The 25137-nt window shown below is 44.8% G+C and overlaps 1 protein-coding gene across 2 annotated transcripts in view; it reads left to right on the forward strand.

The window, feature by feature from the left end:
- Window positions 1-352: 352 nt before the first annotated feature.
- IFT172 (intraflagellar transport 172) overlaps window positions 353-25137 on the forward strand; it is a 34287-nt gene continuing 9502 nt past the window's right edge. The window contains exons 1-29 of one of the 2 annotated variants that reach the window (XM_019449021.2): window positions 353-541; window positions 3018-3161; window positions 3397-3509; window positions 3950-3989; window positions 4276-4341; window positions 4551-4630; window positions 4844-4931; window positions 5846-6060; window positions 6967-7090; window positions 7491-7586; window positions 8473-8634; window positions 9008-9061; window positions 9304-9407; window positions 9583-9668; window positions 13779-13891; window positions 14727-14894; window positions 18715-18851; window positions 19087-19194; window positions 20548-20632; window positions 20936-21028; window positions 21524-21601; window positions 21828-22076; window positions 22256-22334; window positions 22536-22656; window positions 22813-22957; window positions 23680-23769; window positions 24361-24458; window positions 24629-24764; window positions 24850-24966. In XM_019449021.2, the coding sequence (XP_019304566.2) occupies window positions 503-541; window positions 3018-3161; window positions 3397-3509; window positions 3950-3989; window positions 4276-4341; window positions 4551-4630; window positions 4844-4931; window positions 5846-6060; window positions 6967-7090; window positions 7491-7586; window positions 8473-8634; window positions 9008-9061; window positions 9304-9407; window positions 9583-9668; window positions 13779-13891; window positions 14727-14894; window positions 18715-18851; window positions 19087-19194; window positions 20548-20632; window positions 20936-21028; window positions 21524-21601; window positions 21828-22076; window positions 22256-22334; window positions 22536-22656; window positions 22813-22957; window positions 23680-23769; window positions 24361-24458; window positions 24629-24764; window positions 24850-24966 (3228 nt within the window). In that variant the 5' untranslated portion in view covers window positions 353-502. Of the gene's footprint in view, window positions 542-3017; window positions 3162-3396; window positions 3510-3949; window positions 3990-4275; window positions 4342-4550; window positions 4631-4843; window positions 4932-5845; window positions 6061-6966; window positions 7091-7490; window positions 7587-8472; window positions 8635-9007; window positions 9062-9303; window positions 9408-9582; window positions 9669-13778; window positions 13892-14726; window positions 14895-18714; window positions 18852-19086; window positions 19195-20547; window positions 20633-20935; window positions 21029-21523; window positions 21602-21827; window positions 22077-22255; window positions 22335-22535; window positions 22657-22812; window positions 22958-23679; window positions 23770-24360; window positions 24459-24628; window positions 24765-24849; window positions 24967-25137 lie in introns of those variants that run through there. The other variant, XM_053891042.1, reaches the window with a different exon arrangement.

Here is a 25137-nt window from a genome sequence, read left to right on the forward strand (position 1 = left end):
ACCTGGCAGATAACATGCTGAGCATTCACTGTTAGCTATCATTATTAGCCTTTTGATCCCGTGAAAGTCACATAACGTATTTGGGCTGAATTCCATCAGCTGCAAAACGTCTATGAAAGCAATTGCCCTGCTTTCCATCAGGGTTATGATGATTAAAAGAATGCATTCAGGTACTCTTACTCACATCAAGGCGCGAGAAAGACTGCGATTACGTAGCTCCCCGACTTGCTGAGGGCTTGTGGGCGTGGCTTGAGCCTGGGCTTGCAGGCAACGACGGGATTGGTTGAGAGGATTCAATTCCACTCGCAGTCCCGCCCTAGATCTCACTGCGCCGGCGCACGTTCTGTTTGCTTCGCCGCGAACCTACGTGGTGACCTTGCGAAGTGTGTGGCGCTCTAGTCGCATCTGCGTCAGCGGCAGTCGCTGCGGCTGCGTGGCGGGTTGTCCAGGTAACCACGGGAGTTGTCGCTGACTGGTGGCATCTGAGAGACAGGTGTTCGTCATGCAGTTGAAGCACCTGAGGACCCTGCTGAGCCCTCAGGTGAGGAGTTGCGTGCCTCTTCCCACCCCCACCCACCTTCACGTTCCAAGAAAAGTGAGGGAACGGAAATTTAATGATGTTGAGCGCCTACTGTATGCGGAAGACCGAAGGCTCTAGCGATGATCCCGACTGTGTGCGGCCGATAGTGTTCAGTAGGCGAGACGGACCGCTAACCTCGGTAGCGTTCATTCCGTTTCCTTTAACATCAGTTGTGTACGAGGCCCCGTGCTGGGCGCACATGTAAACAACGAACATAAATCTGCACCCAGATAAACCAGCGCTTTAGGAGCAGGCCCAAAAGAGGGAGTGTAGGAGACCTTCCGTTCCTTCTGATGATGCAGATCTCAGACTCAGAAGAGGCGGGGCACTGAGGGAGGAAGCCTAAACCATGCTGAAGAAAGGCTGGGTTTTGGAGCTAGGAGACCAGAATTTAAATCCTAGTGGCAGCTGTACTTTTAATACATGACCCAATACCGCTGACTTTAGCCCAGGCCACAGTCTCTCTGAGCACTCACCCAACGACTTCATTGGGAAAATGGAAGTAACAATAATAGCAACCTTAGGGGAGATGATGGAAGAGTTGAAGTAATGTACACAAAGTCCACTGTAAACCGAAAAGCAGTGTAAAAACTGATAGACAAGAGAGGAGAACTTTCAAAAATTCAAAGAACAAAATTATACAAAGCTAGTAATAATACCTGCCACCGTGTATGTTTAATACGTAGCAAGGCAGCATAAGTTAAGTTAGGATTGTGGTTTGTGGAGTCCAGCATACATGGATTTAAATCATGGTTCTGCCACTTACTAACTGTGTAGGTAAGCTTGAGCAAATTACTTAACCTTTCTGAACCTCAGGTTCCCCATTTGTAAAATATGCATAATAATGGCATCTATGTCAGCTTTACGGGGTAAAATGAGGTAACGCATATTGGGTGCTTATCAAAATGCCTAGTCTATGGTAAGATCTTGTTGAAGGTTAGCTATTATTATTGTTTCCTGCCCCATTTAATCCTCATGACGGTGCTGTGAGGAATCAGGAAGGCTTCACAGAGGATGTGGCATTAGGAGGACAGAAGGAAATTGGGATGAAAGAGAGAGGTGCTCATTGCTCAGTAAACTGCCCCCAAAACTGTAATTTAAAAATTCCTTTACCCTAATGGAATAATTGGAAATGAAAACCTCCCTCAGTCTTTCAAAATAAGATGTCACGATGCCGGGAAGGGCAAAGGCCCAGGATTGGGCAAAATGATGAAGATGATGAGCAGTGGCTGTTGAGGCATCCTCCACCCCTGGAACCGAATTTAAGCAAGAGTTGGAGGGAGGCAAAAGTGGTGGTATGGCTATTTTCTGCCTCTGGTTTGAGGACCTTGATGAAAGGGGGCCTTTTTTTTTTTTTTAAACCCTTTACCTCTGATTTTGGAAGTAGGTGGGATAGGAGTGAAAAGTACCAAAATTTTAAACCAGACTTCTAGAACCCAAGTAATTCATCACACAACTGGAGCAGAAACTAAATTTTTTATTTCAAGGAGGGAAGTCCCTAGTGCAGAACCATTGAGGACCAACACTCGTGGTGGACAGACATGGCAAGAATAAGTCACTGGGAGATGATCCCTTCTAACCTGGGCTTCTGTTAAGGGACAGGAGAAGGGTAGAAATGCAAAAAACTAACCAGGTGGCATTGTTCATCCTAAGTCTCAACTCTGATTATCTATCTTACTCCTCATTCTGGAACTTTCACCATATCTCCTTTTCCTACCAAATAAGCCCACACTCCTTGGCCAGGCTTCCAAGACCTTTCCTGAGCTGGCCTTGCTCTGTTTTTCTTGCCTTATCTCCTCTATTCTATTTGCAAGATAGTTTCAGCTAAATTAAATTACTGTTTCTTGACCAGACTTGCCTTTGGTCATAAGTTCCCCATTTGTGGATCCATTCCTCAGAGCTTAAAGTTGATCTTTTAAACATAAAATTATCTCAAACTTCTCCAAACTATTATTGTGCTTTGTACATGCCGCTTTTATGGGACTCTTCCTGTTTTTGCACCGTATTATTTAGCCTGGGGCAAGAATCAGATTTTGCTCTTTGTCTCCTTTTCAACCCCTGGCCAAGCCCCTTTCTCAGTATTCAAACAAAATATTGAAAAAATGGCTAAAGACCAAAACTTATCGGACCAATTGAATTTACTTCAGCAGCAGACCTGGAATATGAGGAAGCAAGGCCATTGCAGGACAAATTGGTACAATTGATTTAGCATTGTCACCTCTTAGTGTATTTGCATTATGGGTTTCTGGAAGCACCTGTTCTCCTGGTCCAGGGTTTTATAGCCTTGGAGACCAGGATGCGTCACAGGCATCTCTTTGTTTTAAGTACTATGGTGAGGAAAATTGACCAAAGTCACCCTAGAACTAAAGGAACTAGAAATGCTTCTGCCATTCTAAATGTGCGCCTGGGTTTGTTTTTGCCCCCGCTGCCTCTGCAGGATGGAGCTGCAAAGGTGACCTGTATGGCTTGGTCCCAGAACAATGCCAAATTTGCTGTCTGCACAGTGGACCGAGTGGTGTTGCTGTATGATGAACACGGAGAGCGGAGAGATAAATTCTCCACCAAACCAGCTGACATGAAGGTGAAGAGAGTACTCTGTGTGTACCTTAACCTGTTACTGACTGGGGCCTTGCAAACCTGGCATTCTTCCTAACCGACTCTCCATCCATAAGCATGGGAAGTGGCCTGCCTCGTCTTTTCTCAGGATAAATCCCTCAAGCCCATTATGGTCACGCGTGCCCCTTTTCTTCTTTTTTCTCTTCCATGTGTACTCATTATTTCTTTTCCTTTTCTTTCTTTTTTTTTTGAACTCTTAGTATGGCAGGAAGAGCTATATGGTGAAGGGCATGGCTTTTTCTCCTGATTCCACTAAAATTGCCATAGGACAGACCGACAACATCATCTATGTTTACAAGATTGGAGAAGATTGGTGAGGATAGAGACTGGGATGTGGAGTGACCTGGAAAAGAAGGGGGAGGCAGGAAGAAATGCCTTACCAGGGAGGGGGAGTAGAAAAGATGATGATCCAGGCTGAGACATGGAAGGCAAAGGCCTTCCAGAGTCTGTTGTTGCTTTCCTGCCTTTGCTTGCCCCATGTGTTCTGACATCACATCCCTGGAGGAATCAGCCTAAGGTCGACATGAGGCCCTGTGAGATCCTGGGAGCCCTGGTGATACAGCATCTTTGTTATTGTTCCAAAGCTGTTCAGGCTCCCTCTTATACCTCCTTTCAGGGCTCCTGTGGAATGGTAGGGAACACTACGGGGCCGGGGAAAGTATCTGCTCTTTCTTCCCTTCCCCCAGCATCATGTGTGGCAATTTATTTTTATGAAAGTGTTTTTAATACGCTTTCCCTCCTTTTGTTTGGCAGGGGTGACAAGAAAGTCATCTGTAACAAGTTCATCCAGACGGTAAAGTTCAGACCAATCTCTGGGAGATTAGAATACACAAACGTGTATATCTACTTATAAATGTAACCAAGTGTTGTATTTTTTAACATTGAATCTGTCTTTGTACTGCAAGGATGGTGCTACCAGGCTGCTCATCCCCATCTGCTTTCCCCAGTAAAGCCTAGTTGTGTCCTCTCCTTCCTTATAGGCAACTGGGGTGGTGGCATGTGGCAGGGAGGTTCAGGTTGTTGTAATTGTGCTGAGCTACGTAGACAAGGTTATCCTTTCCATGATTTGCTTCCTACAGAGTGCTGTTACTTGTCTGCAATGGCCAGCAGAGCACATCATTGTCTTTGGGCTGGCTGAAGGGAAGGTAAAGGAAGAGAAACACAGGAGAGGTTGTGGGTGGGGATAATGGTTCTGGAGAGAGAAATATGGTTAAACTTCTCCTTTAAGGTCAAGTTGTGTGTTGGGGGGAGAATACAGAAAGACCAGTGTTTTGTTTTTTCTTTTTCTTCCCTTAGGACCTGGGTGAGACTGAAAGTAGCCTAACCAGATTTGTGTCCATTTTCCCATTTTCAGGTTCGTTTAGCAAACACTAAAACTAATAAGTCATCTACCATCTATGGGACAGATTCCTACGTTGTATCACTGACAACAAAGTGAGTAAGGAAGAGCGGTACCCCAAGAGCTTGGAAATGTATGAAGAAGCATTTGGGGATGTCAGGACTGGGAGACTATAATACGGAAGCTGGGGAGGACTGGTAGCAGGAACCCCAGGCAGGGTAGTGTGGGACAGGGAAGGGGAGTTTCTTGGTGTGAAACGATAATCTCTTCCTGTATTTCTTTCCTTCCCTCCTTTTCTCCTTTTTTAGTTGCTCTGGGAAAGGAATTCTCTCTGGTCATGCAGATGGCACCATCGTTAGGTATTTCTTTGATGATGAAGGCTCTGGAGAGTCACAGGTATAACTAAAGGAGGCTCTGGGATAGGGGGTAAGGAAACCCAAGATCCCTCCCAGAGGAAGTGGAACATTCAGATTGAGATGCCCAAGGGATGTGGCTATAGGAGCAAGACTTCTGAGAGAGGCATTTGGATACAGCCACAGACAGGGTTTGTGTTCAGGAGGCCAGAGCTTATTGTTTGTGGGAAACGGGGAGTCAAGTTGATTGATTCTGAGGGTAAGGAGATTATTTTCATTTATGTAAAAGATATATTTATGTGTATAAATTCACAGGGAAAAAAAGCCGTTTACTCTCAAGAGGGAAAAGGAAAAAGATGGGAGATAAAAGAAATGTTCACATTTTACTGTATATAATTCTCTGTTGCTTGAATTACTTACGTTAAGAATTACTTGTGTAGGGGCACCTGGCTCTCTCAATCAATAGAACATGTGGCTCTTGATTTCAGAGTCATGAGTTCAAATCCCACGTTGGAGGTAGAGATTACTTAAGTAATTAAAACTTAAAGAAAAAAAAGAATTAGTGTACTTTTGTAATAATTAAATTTACATCTCCTAAAAAGAAAGTCATATGCTCCCTGTGGGCCTACCCAGTGTTGATTAATGTGTAGGTCATCTCCCTTTGGAGGGCCTTCTAGGTGTTTTAAGACCTCCTACATACAAGTATTTTGAGGTTTCCTCTTGAGCACAAGATCAGTAAGTGTGTATATATGTCATATGTATGTGTGTGAGAGTATACAACAGAAAGACAGTTTGTAAAAAAAAAAAAAAAAAAAAAAAGAAAGTTTGTGAAGTCCTCCAGATTAGGATGTTATTAGGGTGGGAAAATGTTGGGAGGAAGATTTATGCAGAGTAGGATGGTCAGAGTGCTGGAGCTGTCAGGGTCAGAGTGATTGAAACCCTCTACTTCTGTCTTAGGGAAAGTTGGTTAACCACCCATGCCCACCCTATGCCTTGGCTTGGGCGACCAACAGCATCGTGGCTGCAGGCTGTGATCGGAGGATTGTGGCCTATGGAAAGGAAGGCCATGTGCTACAAACTTTTGATTACAGCCGTGACCCTCAGGAGCGGGAGTTCACCACAGCTGCAGCAAGTCCTGGGGGCCAGTCTGTTGTGCTGGGAAGTTATGACAGGTGGGTCCCCTTTCACATGCACTTCAGCACACTTTCCGTGTACACTCTGCTTTAGCCCAGTTATTCTCAACCAGAGTGGGAGACTGGATGAGAATCAAGAGTATGTTGAAAGAGATCCTTAGGTTTTAATTCATACACTTCCCTCTTCCTGCTCCCACCATCCGTTGGCACTCTGGCAGTTCCAGAATGCACCAGCATCTTGTTGTGTCTCTGTGCCTCTCCCTGGGACTCCACAGTAGAATTCATCTCTACTTTCTTTGTGTTACCACTGCCCCTTTTCAGACCAACTTAGTGTTTGTCACACTATATTACACTTTGATGTTTGTAGCTGTCTGGCTAAATTGAAACGCCCTTGAGAAGAGGAGCCTATTCAGAAAAATTCTTTTTAAATCTCCAGTGCCTAGATTAGCATCTAGTATATAATACATGCCTAAATGTTTGGTGAATGAATGAATGAATGAATGAATGATGTAACAGTAAATAAACACCCTGGGTCTGGGTCCCCTCATATCCTTAGAACACTTTTAACCTTAGCTTTGTCGGTCCTACCTTTCTATCCCCTTCAATATCATGTATATCTCTTTCTTCCTTCTTCTCTGTTTCCTACCATTTCTCTTTCCTTTTTCCTTATTTCTCTGCTGCTGACAGCTCATTTTTCTCACCAGCCATGATCTCCTTTTGTTGTCTCCACTCCCATCACTCACCCCACTTTATTTTTGACTTGATTTTCCCAACTTCCTTCTATTGAACCTTTCTGTCCTCTGCTACAAGACTCCCTAGCCTGTGTGTTCTTTTTTACTTCTTTTATTCTCTGATACAGCAAGACTCATTTCCTTCAGTTACCCACCCATTTCCACTCTTTTGCTCAGCCTCCCTCTGTTCTAAAAGCCACCTACTTAATTTCAGACTTCGGGTGCTCAACTGGAGCCCTCGAAGAAGCATCTGGGAAGAGGCAAAGCCCAAGGAGATTGCCAACTTATACACCGTCACTGCCTTGGCCTGGAAACGGGATGGCTCACGACTCTGTGCGGTGTGTTTACTAGTAATCCCTTTCTGCATGGGTGACTTTCTCCAAACTAGGAAAAATCTTGCCTTTACCTAAAGTACTCTCTCCTGAAACTAGAGAATCTCCTCTTCCATTTTGACTCCAACCTAAAAATATGACATTAAAGGCAGGAAAGAGAAATTCACACTTTATTAGAAGCCAAAAGAGACAGAGTTCTGTAGGCAGAGCTGATTTCTCTCTTTCATCCCATCACTGTGTGATACCCTTGAGCCCTGTGATTGCCCTCTTTCCATCTGGTTCTTCCAAAAACTGCCAGCCCTTTTACTGCCAACTCTTCTCTAGATTCTAGAACCTGGGTTTTGAGGGTGTCTCTAGATACTCTCCCCAGGCCTGTTACCTTTTATGCTGTCACTTTTCCTCCTAGGGCACACTCTGTGGTGGAGTGGAACAGTTTGACTGCTGCCTCCGGAGGAGCATTTACAAGAACAAGTTTGAGCTGACATATGTGGGCCCTAGCCAGGTAAGCAGCTGATGGCCTGCCTCACCTCAGTCTTGCCTGCGCTCATTCATCCTTGTGATGCTTTCCTGCCTTCTGGACATAGGCACAGTGTCAACCTTAATCCCTGGCAGAACTGTTCTGGAGAACAGAATGTGTCAGGGCAACTACTTGGCATCTTTTATGCTGTAGTTCTTCCAGCTTATTGCAAGAAAATATTTATGAACAACATATCTAAGGGCCTAAGAGGTACAGAGATTGCTACTTACATCTTCCTGGTTTAAAACTTTACTACCTGTATGCTGTCAACTGGGGAGTTTGATCAATAAGATTACACGGGTATGTCACATTGCTTTAGGGCCTCTGAACTCACCGTGTATGACGTTACAAGCTAATTTCCTAGTCCCTGAGCTCATTTTTCACTATCTCTATACCCTTTTCCTTTCATTTATTATTCATTGGTTCCTTCATTCTTATTTTCTCTCCATTCTCTGTGTGTGAGCACTATTAGGTATTGAGAACACCAAGATAATTATTTGTAATACATTGTCCCTTAATGAAGATCATTCTAGCAAGGGAGACAGACACATGAAACAACAATATAGTACACCATGGTTGAAGTCATCATAGAGGTTTTTACAAAGAGGTACAGGAATGTAGAGTGATTGGTTTTACCCCATGGAACTTACAGTCATAGGTATTGTGAGCACCTAAAGAGATAACATATGAAAGCATTTCATAAATAGTAAAGCACTGTGTGAATGTGAGATTTCATTTTTACCAACAATATCCTAGGCCAGATGAAGAAATAAGATGTTAGCTTTGTTTAACACTGTGGAGGTGGGCCAAGGGCACAGCATGTTTGGGTTGGAAGAGGCCTGTTACTTACCATGACTTGTTCCTTACCAAGGTGATTGTGAAGAACCTGTCATCGGGGACCCGAGTGGTACTCAAGTCACACTATGGCTATGAGGTGGAAGAGGTGAAAATCCTGGGAAAGGAACGTTACCTGGTGGCCCACACATCAGACACACTGCTGCTGGGGGACCTGAACACTAATCGCCTTAGTGAGGTAAGAACCAGAAATGGAGGGGTGGGGAATGGAGCATCTTGAGTTGCTACTTCAGGCGAGCCAGGGTCCCCAGAGGGAAGATCTCTGGGGAAAGCTCTACCATTCTGGTGCTGGGGAACTGATAATCCGGGAGTGAGACTCAGGAAGTCCAGAATCCTGGAATATGAATCCTCACTATTGGACTCTTGGACTGTTCTTATGCTCTCTCTCAGAAACCTAGAGACTAGGGCAAAATCTGACACAGCACCTCTTTTGTGCAATGTCAAAGCCTTCCTAAACTCGATCTCTGTGCCTCCTACCCTTTCTCTCAGCATGGTCTTGGATACTTACCCACATTGTTCCTTATGTCTTCTCCCTCCTCCCTCCTTGACAGGTAGCTTGGCAGGGATCTGGTGGCAATGAGAAATATTTCTTTGAAAATGAAAATGTGAGTAGAACTTGATGAACCATCACCATCTCAATAAACCTCCTTCTAGCTCCTGTGTCAGAAGGATGGAAAGGGGCAAGGGGTTGAGGAGACAGCAGATAAAGGGGGAGGGTGAAATAGGCAGAAGAACAGAATAAAGAGAAAAGTGGGAGTCACTTTGAACTGACAGTACACCTCCCTCTACTGTTTGTCCCTTTCTTCTTGCAAACTTTCCACCATATAACAATTCCATTCATCCCCAGGTGTGCATGATCTTCAATGCTGGAGAGCTAACCCTGGTGGAATACGGGAGTAATGATACCCTGGGTTCTGTACGTACCGAATTCATGAACCCCCACCTCATCAGGTAACCCCACAAGGTTCTCTAAATTTTTGAAACCCCAAAGAATTCCTTTTTAACGTCTAACTCGTATAACCTCGGGTTAATCTAAAAACTTCATTCTGTATGGTACTTCAGGGCCCTTGGTAAATATTACAGTGGCCTAAGCCCATTTTGCCTTACCTCACCCTTCATGTTTCAGTGTCCGTATTAATGAGAGACGTCAACGAGGAATTGAAGATAATAAGAAATTGGCTTACCTTATTGATGTTAAGACTATCGCTATAGGTAAGACTTTCTCATAATTCTAATAACAGAATAGATATTTATATACACTTCCATATCACAGGATTGTGTGCAGTGGAGAATATAGGAATCTAAGAGGCACCAGGTAAATGTGTGACCCTGCTCTTACAGAGGATATGTGAAATGTTCAGGTGTATGTGTGTGTGTCTATATGTAGATATCTGCATACAGATACAATGCTACATATATAGTCCTGCCCATATAATTATTCATGTTCTCTAGGCACGTATCTTAGGGCTGGAAATTGTGAACTGTAGAGAAGAACCATTAGCAAATTTATGAATCTTCCTGTCTAGACTTCATAGGGTAATAGACTATTAGAACCGGAAGGGGGCTTGTTTTCTGCATATTTTGTCATTAGTAACTAGTGATGACAGATTTTATTTGGATTTCACAAATGTTCACATAAATAAAGTTTATTCTACATATTAATAATTAACTCTGCGTTATAAAATGTTCCAAGCATAGGAAAATGTGTATAGAATAACATAGTATTCCCTAAGAAGTATAGAGAATAGCATAGTATAGTTGTTAAGAACAAGGGTCTGGAGTCAAACCTCCCCATTTCTGTACCTTGTACCTGTGTGATCTTAGGTAAGTTTCATAACTTTTCTGTATCTCATATTTCCTCATCCACAAAATGGGGATCAGAATAGTACCTACCTCATATGAAGAGCACTTAGACTAGTGTCTGGCACATAATAAGCACTTAATAAATGTTAGCTATTAATATTATTACATGTGTACCCACACCCAGTTCTGTCATGTCCTGACCTCTCATTGTATTTACTTTGGATCTTTTATCTCTTGTCTTATTGAGGGACATTTAAGTTGTTGGTTTTTCACTGTCTCCAGTGTTTCTGTTCTCTGAGGTTTATACCTAGAGTGGAATTGCTGAATCATAGAAGAGGTACATCTGCAATTTCACTAAATATTTCCAAATTGCTCTCCAAAGAGATTGTACCAATTTACATTCCCACCAGCAGTTAGAGGTCCCAGTGTTCTTCATCCTCTCCAATACTTGAAATTGCCTGACTTCATAATTTGGCTCAATCTGTTTATATGAAATAATATCTCATCGTATTAATTTTTTGTTGTTCATTTGTTTATTGGCTGTTTGGATTTCTCCTTCTTCATATTGCCAGTTCTTATCCCTTGCCTATTTTTAAAATCAGGTTGTCTTTTCCTTGACTTGAAGGAGTCCTGTGTATGTGTGTAGATAACCTTATTATTTGTATTGTAGATACTTTGTCTCAGCATCTTTTAGCGTTCAGACTTCTTTAATTTTAATGTAGTTCATTTAATCACTTTTTAAGAAATAGTTGGTGATTTTTGAGGTCTTATTTAAAAAGTTTCTGGGGCGCCTGGGTGGCGCAGTCGGTTAAGCGTCCGACTTCAGCCAGGTCACGATCTCGCGGTCCGTGAGTTCGAGCCCCGCGTCAGGCTCTGGGCTGATGGCTCGGAGCCTGGAGCCTGTTTCCGATTCTGTGTCTCCCTCTCTCTCTGCCCCTCCCCCGTTCATGCTCTGTCTCTCTCTGTCCCAAAAATAAATAAAAAACGTTGAAAAAAAATTTAAAAAAAAAAAATAAAAAGTTTCTTACTCCTGGGGCGCTGGGTGGCTCAGTCAGTTAAGCCTCCGACTTCAGCTCAGGACATGATGTCACGGTTTGTGGGTTCGAGCCCCATGTCAGGCTGTGTGCTGACAGCTCAGAGCCTGGAGCCTGCTTCCAATTCTGTGTCTCCCTCTCTCTCTGCCCCTCCCCTGCTTGTGCTCTGTGTCTTTCTCTCTCTCAAAAATAAACAAACATTGAAAAAAAATTTTTTTAAGGTTCTAACTCCCTCCTATATTTTGCGTTTCACCTGGAATTAACTTTTGTACATAATGTGGGTCTAGATCATATTTTACTTTTTCCATGTTTAACCACTTATTGGAAGTCCATCCTGTACTCACTAATTTGTAACATCACTTCTCATAAATTGAGTTTCCATATATGTATGGGTGTGTTCTTTTTTTTTAACTTTATTTTTTACTTTTTAAAATTTACATCCAAATCAGTTAGCATATAGTGAAGCAATGATTTCAGGAGTAGATTCCTTAATGCCCCTGACCCATTTAGCCCACCCCCCCTCCCACAACCCCTCCAGCAACCCTCAGTTTGTTCTCCATGTTTATGAGTCTCTTCTGTTTTGTCCCCCTCCCTGTTTTTATATTATTTTTGTTTCCCTTCCCTTATGTTCATCTGTTTTGTCTCTTAAAGTCCTCATATGAGTGAAGTCATATGATTTTTGTCTTTCTCTGACTGACTAATTTCACTTAGCATAACACCCTCCAGTTCTATCCACGTCATGGCAAATGGCAAGATTTCCTTCTTTTTGATTGCTGAGTAATACTCCATTATATATATATATATATATATATATATATATATATATATATGCCACATCTTCTTTATCCATTCATCCATCGATGGACATTTGGGCTCTTTCCATACTTAGGCTATTGTTGATAGTGCTGCTATAAACATGGGGATGCATGTGTCCCTTCGAAACAGCACACCTGTATCCCTTGGATAAATGCCTAGTAGTGCAGTTGCTAGGTCGTAAGGTAGTTCTATTTTTAGTTTTTTGAGGAACCTCCATACTGTTTTCCAGAGTGGCTGCACCAGCTTGCATTCCCAATGTATGGGTCTGTTCTTAGGAGACTTTTACATCTCATGAATTTTGTATTTCACATCAGATTATTGACCTCAGAAATGCAAGTAACTGTAATGGAAATAATAATATAGTCCAGTGGCCTATGAGCCATGAAACTTTGGACAAGTCACCGCACTCCATAGGGCTCATCTTCAATGTGTATAAAATGACAGAGTTCTTCTCTTAACCTTTTTTGGTCCCTGACCCCTTTGAGTATCTAATTAAAATCATAGATCCTTTCCCAGAAGAATATATATAAACACATAATTTTGTGTATAATTTCAGGGTGTTCACCGACATAGGGCCCCCACAGCTCTAGCGTTCTATGATTTTACATGTAAATTGGGACATTAAAACATGGCCTCATGATTTTGCTATTTGTTTAATTAAAAGAAATTTCATTTTTTTAAGTTTATTTATTTTGAGACAGAGCATGCATGTGGGAGGAGTAGAAAGAGAGGGAGAGAGAGAATCCCAAGCAGACTCTGTACTGTCAGCACAGAGTCCAATGTGGGGCTCGAACCCACGAACCATGAGATCATGACCTGAGCCAAAATCAAGAGTCGATCACTTAACCTAGTGAGCCACCCAGGTACCCCTGCAAATTTCATTTTCAAGTTGGTCTTCTCAGCTGTAGACATTAGCTGATATTTGTCTTTAGCTTCAGCAGATATAACCAAGACAGGATGTTGCTCGTTGTTAATATATATAAATAAGAGTTGTAAGTGGGCTGTGTTCAGGAGAGTCTCTGAAAGCATCCTAGTCAATCCTGAGTGGTCTGTGCTAAATGTGATCATTTCTCATATTGTCTGCAGACTTCACACCAAACAAACATCCATCCCCAGTGTGGTCAGCCTAACTGTAGTCAGAGGTTCCTCCTGGTTTGTATGTGTGCCCTCACCGCTGTTTGCCCCTTAGTGCTCTTACATCATAGGCACTCAAAGTGCAGGTAACTCCTTGGAGCAAATAGGATCATCAAGGTCATTTCATCCATCAGTTTTACCTCACTGGGGTGCTAGAATTGGGGCTCTTCCTTAATGTGCTCAGTGCTGCCTTCCAGAGGATTTTGTGAGTAATGGAAGCCAGTTGCTCTGATCTGATCTGCTAGGAGACAACTCCAGGAGTCCCAGAGAAGAATCACATTTCTTGATGGATCTAGACCTTTGAGTTAACCACAGAGTTAAACAAAACCTCTACAATTTTAGAAGAAATCTAGCATCTGAAGCATCTTCGCAAAATTATGTTGCATTGGCCATTTGCATTCCTCATATTCTAGGCTGATGCAACGTTCGTAAAGCCCAACAGACGAGTGAAGGCAAGACCTTTGCAGGCTGCCTCATGTCCTGTGTAGGATTATATGGAATCTATTCGCTTAACCCTATCTCCTTTGCTTTGTAGTGGATCTGATTGGTGGCTACAACATTGGCACCATCAGCCATGAGAGCCGTGTGGATTGGCTGGAACTTAATGAAACTGGACACAAGCTTCTCTTCAGAGACCGGAAACTTCGTGTAAGAAGGTTTACTAAGGCCTTAACCATTGAGTGGTCCATAGAGGATGTAGTGCTGCCTGCCTGCCACCAGGGATTGTGGGGGGCAGGATGGGACATAGTTCCTTGGTGCTATGCCATTAACATAGCAAAAGGCACAGAAGAATCAACATTATGTCTGATATCACAGCCCATCCTGTATTACCCATGAGATTGTATCATGATGGCACCAAAGTCAAGAGGAATTTGGGAGCTGCTTTTTCTCTTACTGTTTACAAGTCTAATGCCCTCATGAAACAGCCTTACCCATGCGTGCCTAGCTGACCTTTACCCACACCTGCTGCAGTGTTTTTCAGCTACTCTTACCTGACAGCATTGAAACTGGCTCAAGGATAGTCTCCCTCAGCCCCTTATTGACTCTAATCTCAATATGGTACCACCAAAGAGTTCAACATCCGGGGCAAAGAGACAATCTGGTGATTTTTAATTTCATTTCCATTGTTATGGAAAGCCACACCACAAATATCCAGGCCATTTAATTTGCCTGATAGCCTCACTTTTGTGATCCAGTGTGGCAACTCTGGCCCAGAGTTACTCTTAAGATTGAAAGTCCAACCATCACCTAACTTAAATTTCTGGGTGTAGATCTTTGCTCATTTGGTCATCTCTTACTTGTCAGAGTGATGATGTACCAAGTCAATATAAACTTCAAGGGTAGCAGATTAGAATGCTTTGAAATTCAGAATGTACCTGATTGGTGGGTTAGTTCACCATGTTTCACCATTAGGGAAATGGTCAAGGTCAGAAGATACCTCATATCCCCTTCTAATTGTGCTGTCTACCTCTTTCTCCTTCAGTTACATCTATACGATATTGAAGGTTGCTCTAAGACAATGATTCTCAACTTCTGCTCGTACGTGCAGTGGGTCCCAGGAAGTGATGTGCTGGTAGCTCAGAACCGAAACAGCTTGTGTGTGTGGTACAACATTGAGGCACCTGAGAGGGTCACCATGTCCTCTATTAGGGTATGTCGACACCAGGACGCCTTAGGCATAATGTCAGACTGACTGATTAGAGCCCTGAGGAAGCTCCAAAGGTTATTTGGTTTTCTCTGGCCCACCACCCATAATCTCTGTGATGGAGTTGGCAAGTAAAGCTTAGACTCCCCTACAGCGGGCCAGGCCCCAAAACCATCCTTGTTCAGATTCCTGACATTATATGAGGTCCTTGGAGTATGGCTGTCTATTACAGCCCTGGGAATTCACCAGGTCATAATGAGGAGTTCTCTTAAGCTGGAAGAGCCCCAATAAGAGGGGCAGTTCTGGGCAGTTCCTGTGTGCTGATTCTCTGTTGTAAGCCAGGAAGAGCTTCTTTTTTATCAGACTGAAGATCAGACCCTCCTTCCTATCCCACCAGCATCACACACATTCCAGTGATATCCCAACACCTGGGAGGAACCTGTGAAAACCAAAGAGGCCCCTGTGTAAGGCTAGGATGACTGGTGTAGGTATGGATAGAACACTCTTTTGTTCTTTTTTCTCCTTTCTTGCCGTTTTAGACTAATTAAGTTTGGGGGGTTTTAGGTTGTTTTGTCCTTTTTTAAACACTTGTTTTTTACTGTTTTGCTTTGGAGGTTATACATTTTATTCCTATAGTGGTTACCCTTAGAAGTTGGCTATATACCTAACAGTCTAAAGTTATCTAGCATCTAAACCCCCCCTGCAAACAATACAGGGCCCCTAACTTTGATTACCTCCCCTCTGCCATTATTGTCCAGTATTTTGTCATCCCCAAAGTTAGACATTACTCTTTTAACACAGCCATAATTTGTTTAGATTTACCATCATGGCACCAGTTTCTCTGTTCACTTTTTCTTTTTGCATTGCTGATCTTCCCTCTGGAGTTACTTTTCTTCTTCTTGAAAGACAGTGGTTTTTCTTTTGTTTCGTTTTGTTTATTTTTATTTTTTTAATGCTTATTTATTTTTGAGAGAGACAGAGTGTGAGTGGGGGAGGGGCAGAGAGAGAGGGAGACACAGAATCCAGAGCAGGCTCCAGGCTCTGAGCTGTCAGCACAGAGCCTGATGCGGGGCTCGAACTCATACTGGGAGATCATGACCTGAGCTGAAGTCAGATGCTTAACTGACTGAGCCACCCAGGAGCCCCTGAAAGAAAGTGTTTTTAAGATAAATGCTCAGTTTCTGAAAATTACTGAAATGTAATTATCTAAATTTTTTGTTAAGTTTATTTTGAGAGAGAGAGTACTCTTCACCAGTGCAGAGCCTGGTGCAGGGCTCAAACTCATGAACTGCGAGATCATGACCTGACCTGAAGTCACTTAACCAACTGAGCCACCCAGGCATCCCTGAGAATTTTTTTTTTTTTTTTTTTTAAATAGGCTTCACACCCAGCATGGAGCCAAAGACAGGGCTTGAACTCAGACCCTGAGATCAAGACTTGGATGCTTGATCCAAGGCAACCCTGGATCTGAAACCCAGGGTTCAGATATATTCCCTGGGCAACCACCCAGGCAACCCTATCTGAAAATGTATTTATTTGGCCTGTTCTTGAAAGATACTCAGACTTAGTACCCGATTCCCGATTGACAGTTCGTTTTTCTTAGCCTTTTGCAAATACCATCCCACTGACTGATTTCCTTTCTTCTGAGAAGTTTATTAATAGCCCTTTCTGTCTTTTCTCTCTTGTTGCTTTTAAAGTCTTTCATCAGTGTTCTGAAGTTTCATTACAATGTCTCACTATTTCCTTTTACTTAACCTGCTTCATATATTTGTGTGGTATGTGGCATATTTGTGAGTACACGTATTTTCATCAAGCTTGGTAGTTTCTCAACCGTGATCTCTTCAGACGTTGCTTTTTCTCTTGCTCCGTCTGGTCTTGCCCTCAGGACTCTAATTAGGCACATGTTCAATTTCGTGTCCTGTCTTTGTGCCTCTGTAACCTCTCTTTCATTTCCCTTTCTTTTTCTCACTCCAGGCTACATTCCTGATTATTTCTTAAGATAAATCTTTCAGGGGCGCCTGAACGGCTCAGTCGGTTAAGCATCCAACTCTTGATTTCAGCTAAAGTCATGATCTCACAGTTTTGTGGGCTTGAGTCCCACGTTGGGTTCTGTGCTTACAGCTTGGGATTCTCCCTCTCTCTTTGCACCTCCCCTGCTCACTCTCTCTCTCTCTCCCCCAAATAAATAAACTTTAAAAAAAAAAAAGTTCAGTAATTCACTTTCATCATTGTCTAATTTACTATTTAAACCACCCATTGAGTTTTTTTACTTCAAATATTAAGTTTTTCGTAAGGTTTTATTTGGTTCTTTCTCCAGGCTGCCTGGCCATTTTTTTTTAGTATATACGCTACCAAAGTGAGCCCAACATGGCCATTTTTGGTAATCTCTTATTTATTGCTTAACTTATCATTTCATTTTTTAGGTCTTTAAACGTTTTACACTTATTTTATATTCCGTAACTTTTTCCCGTAACTATCTTTTTTCAAGTTTTTAAATTTTTATTTATTTTGAGAGAGAGCGAGCATGCATGCACACGAGTTGGGGAGGGGCAGAGAGAGAGAGGGACAGAGAGAATCCCAAGCAAGCTCCATGCTGTCAGTGCAGAGCCTGATTCAAGGCTTGAACCCACAAACCACAAGATCATGACCTGAGCCAAAGTTGGATGCTTAACTGACTGGGCCACCCAGGCACCCCATCATGACTATTATTTTTAATGTCAGAAATCCTTGGAGGTCCGAAACTGCTGTAGTTACTATTTCCTCCTTTATAGTGGCTAACTTGTATTTTGGTACTTTTTTTTATTGAGCTCATGTTATGTTGAATATAAACTTTTAGAATCTTAAGGGCCTAAAATGGATTTGTTTTCCTGCAGAGATGATTTGTTTGCTTCTGCAAGAATCAGGCATATTAATAACTTTTGTTCCCTTTATTGAAGAGAGGCTCCCAGTATTCATGAGGGAGTCTCAGATTCAGCCTCCCTATCCTGCTGGAGGACCCATGATTTATTCTCTCCATAAGTGTGTGCCTTCAGGGCAGCCGTACCCTTTTACTTGCTCAGCTTCTGTTTTTTCCTGCTCAGGTTTTAGCACACTTATCTCTTTCTTTATTTCTTTTCTTTCCTTCTTTTCTTTCTGTTCTTCCCTTTGCTCCTTCCCTTCCCTCTGTTTTCTCCCCGTTCCCTTCCTTCTTTCCCTCCTTCCTTCCAGTAGGAGATGGGGTAGGAAGCATGCCTAGTGATTTCTCCAGATGAACTCAGCAACTAATGCATTATAAAGGATGTCCCAGGTAGAAGTTGTATTTTAACAAGAGGATTCAAGCTAGAAGCAGAAGGGGATGCGCATTTTGTCAGTTTACCTCCAGGCATTATTGCTGGCACAGCTATGAGTGTATTTTAACCCAAGGATATTACCATAGATCAGGAATTTTTACCTGCTTTAAAGAAACTAAATGAGGGGCGCCTGGGTGGCGCAGTCGGTTGGGCGTCCGACTTCAGCCAGGTCACGATCTCGCAGTCCGTGAGTTCGAGCCCCGCGTCAGGCTCTGGGCTGATGGCTCAGAGCCTGGAGCCTGTTTCCGATTCTGTGTCTCCCTCTCTCTCTGCCCCTCCCCCGTTCATGCTCTGTCTCTCTCTGTCCCAAAAATAAATAAATGTTGAAAAAAAAATTAAAAAAAAAAAAAAGAAACTAAATGTTAGGCAAACAAGGGCCACTGTAATTCCCTCGACGTGTGAGCAGGAGGGTTGGGTTAGGGTGGGTCTGTTCTGCAGTGGAGGCGGTGGAAACACCAACCTGGAATTGGGTGGGGGGGAACGTTGAAATTTTACAGGGTGAGGTCATAGGCCTGGAGCGAGGCGGGGGGAAGACCGAGGTGATGGTGACTGAAGGTGTGACTACAGTCGCCTACACACTGGATGAGGGCCTTATCGAGTTTGGAACAGCCATTGATGACGGCAACTACACCCGGTGAGGGTCTGGGCTAATAACCTGCCAGGTGGTGGGAGAATCTGGCTCTGAGGCAGGAGGACTTGGAATGGGTGGTAAAACCGGCTGCATCTAAAAAGAACCTGGTGGGAGGAGATTAGACAAAAAGGGCAAACAATTGCCTGACCCTCCCTACCCCTTTCCCCCTGCCCCCTCACCAGCCTTCTTCTGTGTCTTGCTGACCCTGGACTGTTGCTTTGCTTCCTTCTCTCTTCAGGGCAACAGCCTTCTTGGAGACTTTGGAAATGACCCCAGAAACAGAGGCAATGTGGAAAACCTTGAGCAAACTGGCACTAGAGGCAAGGCAGCTCCACATTGCTGAGAGGTGAGGTAGACCAGAACTGAGGTGCTGGGCAGCTAGGAAGGATGGCCAGTGGGCATTTTGCCTGTGGGCCGCTCCTCCAAGCGCCAAGACACCACTTCCCTCCCGTGCCAACAGTGTCATCCTAGAACCCTTGCATGTAGTTATTCCAGACATTCTTCTGTCCTGGGTTCTAAGAGTATGTCTTTTACTGCTTTTGCTTCCCCTTCTTGTAACCAGGTGCCCTTTCAGAGTTTTAACACCCATATCCTCCAATCCATGCATCACTGTATTTACAAACATGGATTAGGAGTGTAGTTAGTAGGACAGACTTGGGTCTCCGGACTTCGAGTTGTCTTGTCTCCGTTTACCAGCTTGTATAACCTGCAGTTCAGTTATCCTTTCCAAGCCTTGGTTTCTCAATTTCCTGTATGTAAAATGGGGGTAATAATAGAATTTACCTCATTGAGTGGTAAAGAAAACCATGGTGGCAGTGAAGAAAGTAAGAGAATCTGTGCAAAGTGCACAGTAAACGTCTGTTGCTGCCATTTTGTGTGGGAGTCCTGTATCCCTTCTTTCCCAGCGAGGCTGCCAGCTAGTCCCAGGGGCTCTGACCCAGCATCTTCAGAACATACCCTGGATCTCTCACTGTCCAGCTCTACTGTCTCCACCCTAGAACAGACCACACCTCTCCTACCTGCAGTGTCGCAGACGCCTCTTAATTAGTCTCACTGATACTGTTCTTACACCCCTACCATCCGTTCATCATCCAGTGAGAGCTCAGGTGACTTTTTAAACCACAAATTAGATTGTCTTTTTTTTTTTTTTTTGCTCAGAACCTTCCAGTTGTACTTAGTGTAAGACCCATACTCCTTGCCGTGTCCTAAGGCCCAACAGTATATGGCTTCTGCTTCCTTCTTATACCAGGTACCTATTTGCTCATTAGTCTCCAGCCGCCCGTTGAGCACACCAAACTCACTCCGGCCATCGCACCTTTACACTCACTGTTCCCTCTGCCTGGAATAATTTTTCCCCATCTCACCGTGACTGACTTTTTCTTATAGTAGGTCTCAGCTCAAATGTCGGCTCCCCAGGCCTTCTCCGAGTACCAGCTTAACTGTCTATATGTGATATCACACTACTTTATTTTCCTTTTCATTCTTTGAAATACCTTTGTTTGTTTGCTAATTATTTGTTTCCACTAGAAACTAAATTCCCTGAGAGTAAGGCCCTCATCTATCTTACCCTCTTGTGTCTCAAGTGGCAAAAATAGTGTCTGGCACATAATCAATGTTCAGTATATATCTGCCGAGCCAGTGAATTCATGATGATTCTGTACTAATACTGCTTATTACCATTATTGCTTCCATACTACAGGTGCTTTTCTGCTTTGGGCCATGTAGCAAAAGCTCGATTCCTGCACAAGACCAATGAGATTGCAGATCAAGTGTCTCGGGAATATGCAAGTATTATCCTCCTGAATCATTCAGTCTCTCAAGCTGAGATTTCTCTTCATGCTCAGTACCCTGACCCCTAGCTTTCCAGCCATGGCTCTTTTCCTCTGTTCTGGCCGGCCATCCCACCTCCACCCTCGAGTCGGACCACTCTGGAATTGCTTGCCAGACCACTTCCACTAAGCCCCATGAAGTTTTTCAGCTTCTAAATCTTTCAGCTTCCTCATCTCTCTAGCCTTCCTGTCTAGGCTCACGCAGACAGAATGGCTCCTGCAGCAGCAGAATAACCAGAACCTTCTTCCTCCCCATAGGGTGGAGAAGGAACAGACTTCTACCAGGTCCGAGCACGCCTAGCCATGCTGGAAAAGAACTACAAGCTGGCTGAAATGATCTTCTTGGAACAGGTGATGGGGAGAAGGGGGACCAGATTGAAGAGGGGACCAGGGTCGGGGGGAAGCAAAACAAACTGAGGGAAGAGCACTGGGGGAGAGCACTTAGACAGGTTTATACAGTTAAATGCTTACTTACCCCTCTGCGTTAGTCCTTACAGTTACGTTTTTCTTTCATCGACTGTCTGCCATCTCCCCCTATACTCCAGAGCCTGTCCTGGCAATTCTAGCACACAGAGGTAGATCCAGGTTTGTGGGGCCTGAAGCTTACACAATTTGAGGAGCCCTCTTTAAGAAAAAATACCTTGGAATGGGAGCTCTGCAACTAAGGTGCCCTGAGGCATAAGCGTCTCTTAATTTCATAATAAACCCACCTCCGCTTGTGCATAAGTAGAGGATGAGGCTTTTAATCCACATGGGCTGGCATCTTAGCGAGGTTAAGGAGAGCCTGTGATTTCTGATCCTCATGTCTTCCTGGTGCCCCTCTTTGCTCTGCCCGGGTTCCCCTAGAATGCCGTTGAGGAGGCCATGGACATGTACCAGGAGCTACATCGTTGGGATGAGTGTATCGCAGTGGCTCAGGCCAAGGTACTACCAGCTCTGTCTTTCTCCACAGTGCCCACAACTCAGTTCCACCAATATCAGAAACCTCTCGTCAAGGAGGCTATAGCAACTGGAACAAGGTTGGGGCTGGAAGTTAGGACATTGGTGACCAGGAGGATTTCCGTTGTCACAGTGGGATTGTAGAAGCATGGGAAGCAGCAGGGCAGGAAGGAGGGATGTGACTCCTCTTGCCTCTCTGTTGCGTGTCCAGGGGCACCCAGCCCTGGAGAAGCTGCGCCGGGGTTACTACCAGTGGCTGATGGACACTCAGCAAGAGGAGCGAGCAGGTGAACTACAGGAGAGCCAAGGGGATGGACTAGCAGCCATCAGCCTCTACCTCAAAGCTGGGCTCCCTGCCAAAGCTGCTCGACTGGTGCTGACCCGGGAGGAACTGTTAGCCAACACGGAGCTGGTAGAACATATCACTGCAGCCCTTATCAAGGGGGAACTGTATGAAAGGGTATGGCTGGCTTCCCATTCCTGTCCCTTATCTCCAGGGCCCAGTGCCCCCTCCTACCCAAGGAGTCCTGGAGTGCATAGCCCTCTGTGACTGGTTGCAGATTCTCCTCCTTTGGGGGCTGATACTTGATTCTTTGGGTGGTAGGGCTATCATTGTAGTAATGTGGTGTGTGTTACTAGGCAGGTGATCTCTTTGAGAAGATTCGAAATCCACAGCGGGCCCTGGAGTGCTACTGTAAAGGCAATGCATTCATGAAAGGTACTACCGCCACCAATCCAGTCTTCAGTGTTACTTGCTCAGACAGTCCCCTGGCACCTATTTTGTGCATCTGTTCAGGTTGACCGGCTCAGTTCTCCATTCCTCCCCTTCACCTGTTTTCCACACCCCATTTTCCTGTCTTTCTTTTCCTGAGTCCCATCCCCAGAAGTCTTAACCGAGCACACTCTCTGTCTCTGGCAGCGGTGGAGCTGGCTCGATTGGCATTCCCAGTGGAAGTGGTGCGACTGGAAGAGGCATGGGGGGATCACTTGGTGCAGCAGAAGCAGCTTGATGCAGCCATTAATCACTACATTGAAGCCAGGTAAAGGGGTGCAAGGTGATGGGGCAAGTAAGGGCACCCAGGCCTAGAAGAAGAGAGATCACAAAGTGTAGGTTGGAGTATGCTTGAGGTGTCTCCCTACCTCCATCTGTCTTCCTCTTTTCTCATACATACGTGTGCCTTTCCCAACTATGCCAGGTGCTCCATTAAAGCAATTGAGGCTGCCCTGGGTGCCCGCCAGTGGAAGAAGGCGATTTATATATTAGATCTACAGGACCAGAACACTGCGTCCAAATACTATCCCCGTGTGGCCCAGCACTACGCATCTCTGCAGGAGTATGAGGTGAGGAAGAGTCCCTTCCTTCAGCCTGAGGCAACGCAGTACAGGATTAACAAAGAGAGAACCCAGAACAGGAAGTGGGGCTACCTCACCATGTCCTTCTTCCTGGGTCCCAGCCGCATCAGCCACCTGAGTGGGAAGAAAGCAGTTTACTGCCCTTCCTTCATTCCATCATGACACAGACTCCTCTCCCAAATATATAAAGCTAGTGTCCAGCTCTCTTCCTATGCTAGCATGAGTGATTCTTCATGGTAACTCCTTCATAGTTACAGTGTAGAATTGCCTTACACTGCAGAAATGGGAGACCCTTTTATTTATTTTTTTTAATGTTTATTCATTTATTTTGAGAGACGGAGAGCAGGGGAGGGGCAGAAAGAGAAGAGAGAGAATTCCAAGCAGGCTCCGTGCTGGGAGCACAGAGCCGGATGCGGGGCTCATCTCACGAACCATGAGATCACAACCAGAGCTGAAATCAAGAGTTGGATGCTTAACCGACAGGCCTTTTAAGCTCCCATCTTCCCCATTCTGGTTTGGGCTAGTCTTGTTTTTTTTCAAAACAGTAGAAGGTGTGAGACCCCCATTGTCATCTTTTCTTCTCTGTTATTATACAATAGTAGTATCCCCAGCTCTCCTCCATCCCAGCTGAGGCTTGTTCTTTCCTTCCCTCGCAGGCTGCTTTAACTCTGTTGCTCTTGGCCTTTTGTGTCTACCTCTCTCAACCACAGATTGCCGAGGAGCTCTACATCAAAGGAGACCGGACAAAAGATGCAATCGACATGTACACTCAGGCTGGCCGCTGGGAGCAAGCCCACAAGGTAGAGGGAGGGGTAGCGTTCATTAGAGAATCCCACCTCTCAGCATCTGTTGCCACTTTCTTTGGTCTCTGATCTCCTCCTCCTTCACTGGGTTCCCTGAAAGCTGAGAAAGAGTACCAGAATGAAGTCTGGAGAACCTTGATCCCTAGCCACAGGCAAAGGCAAGGATGAAGAGGCCCTTGTTCCCAAACCTGTAATTCTGAAGCGGGCATGACGGGCTCAGGAGCTGGGGCATCTGAAACACCAGTCCCCAAGCCCTGGTCACAGATACGACTTTGTTTCGCATCTGTTTCCTGAACCCGGTGGATACAGTGGGAATATGGGAATGGGGATGGATGCCCCAGCACAGGGCATCTCTGACCCTTCTGCCTGAGCAGAATATAGTTCTTACTTTGCTCCTTATGGACTTGGAGTTCCCTGGAATGACTAGGAAAGCAACAGTAACCAAACTCCTGTGGTTGTTGGGAAAGTTCAGAGTTCCTGAGAAGACTCGTTGCCCCAGAGTCCGGCTTCCCGGGCTGCTCTGCATATCCCTCTGCTTCCCTTGGAAACTGGCACCAGAGGCTACTCTGGCTCTGTGTGTCTGCACAGCTGGCGATGAAGTGCATGAGACCAGAAGACGTGTCAGTGCTGTACATCACCCAGGCTCAGGAGATGGAGAAGCAGGGCAAGTACCGTGAGGCCGAAAGGTGAGCTGCGGCCCCAGAGCGGGTGTGGGAGGAGGCTTCAGGGCTGCAGGGAGGAAGGTGTCTGAGGATAAGTGCCCTCTGCCTAGAAGGCAGTGACAGGGTCTCTTAGGAATGACTCTGGCGGCAGGAATCTGGGTCTAGGAGGCCCCAGGTGTATCTCCCATCCCCAGGCTCTACGTGACAGTAGAAGAGCCTGATCTTGCCATCACCATGTTCAAAAAGCACAAGTTGTATGATGATATGATCCGCCTGGTAGGGAAGCACCACCCAGATCTCCTCAGTGACACACACCTCCACCTGGGCAAGGTGAGCCCTTCTCTTGTCTCTGCCCATATCTCCCCCAAACAGGCTCCATGGCCCCCTCTCTCCATCCTGACCTACCTTTCCCCAGGAGCTGGAGGCTGAAGGCCGACTGCAGGAGGCGGAGTATCACTACCTCGAGGCTCAGGAGTGGAAGGCAACAGTGAACATGTACCGCTCCAATGGGCTTTGGGAGGAGGCCTACCGGGTAAGGAGTCCAGTTCACACTAGGGATATGGCCACCCCTCTTTCCCACTCTCAGGTGACTAATTCTGAACTAGTAGTGGGTATCTTTGAAAAATGTCCACACCTATCGGCAAAATTTCACATGTAATATGAAGGGTTTGTAGACTACCTAAAACTCATCCTTGGACCCTAA

The sequence above is a fragment of the Panthera pardus genome, unplaced genomic scaffold (assembly GCF_024362965.1).
Source record: "Panthera pardus isolate Hobbes unplaced genomic scaffold, ASM2436296v1 HiC_scaffold_26, whole genome shotgun sequence".
Classification (NCBI taxonomy): domain Eukaryota; kingdom Metazoa; phylum Chordata; class Mammalia; order Carnivora; family Felidae; genus Panthera; species Panthera pardus.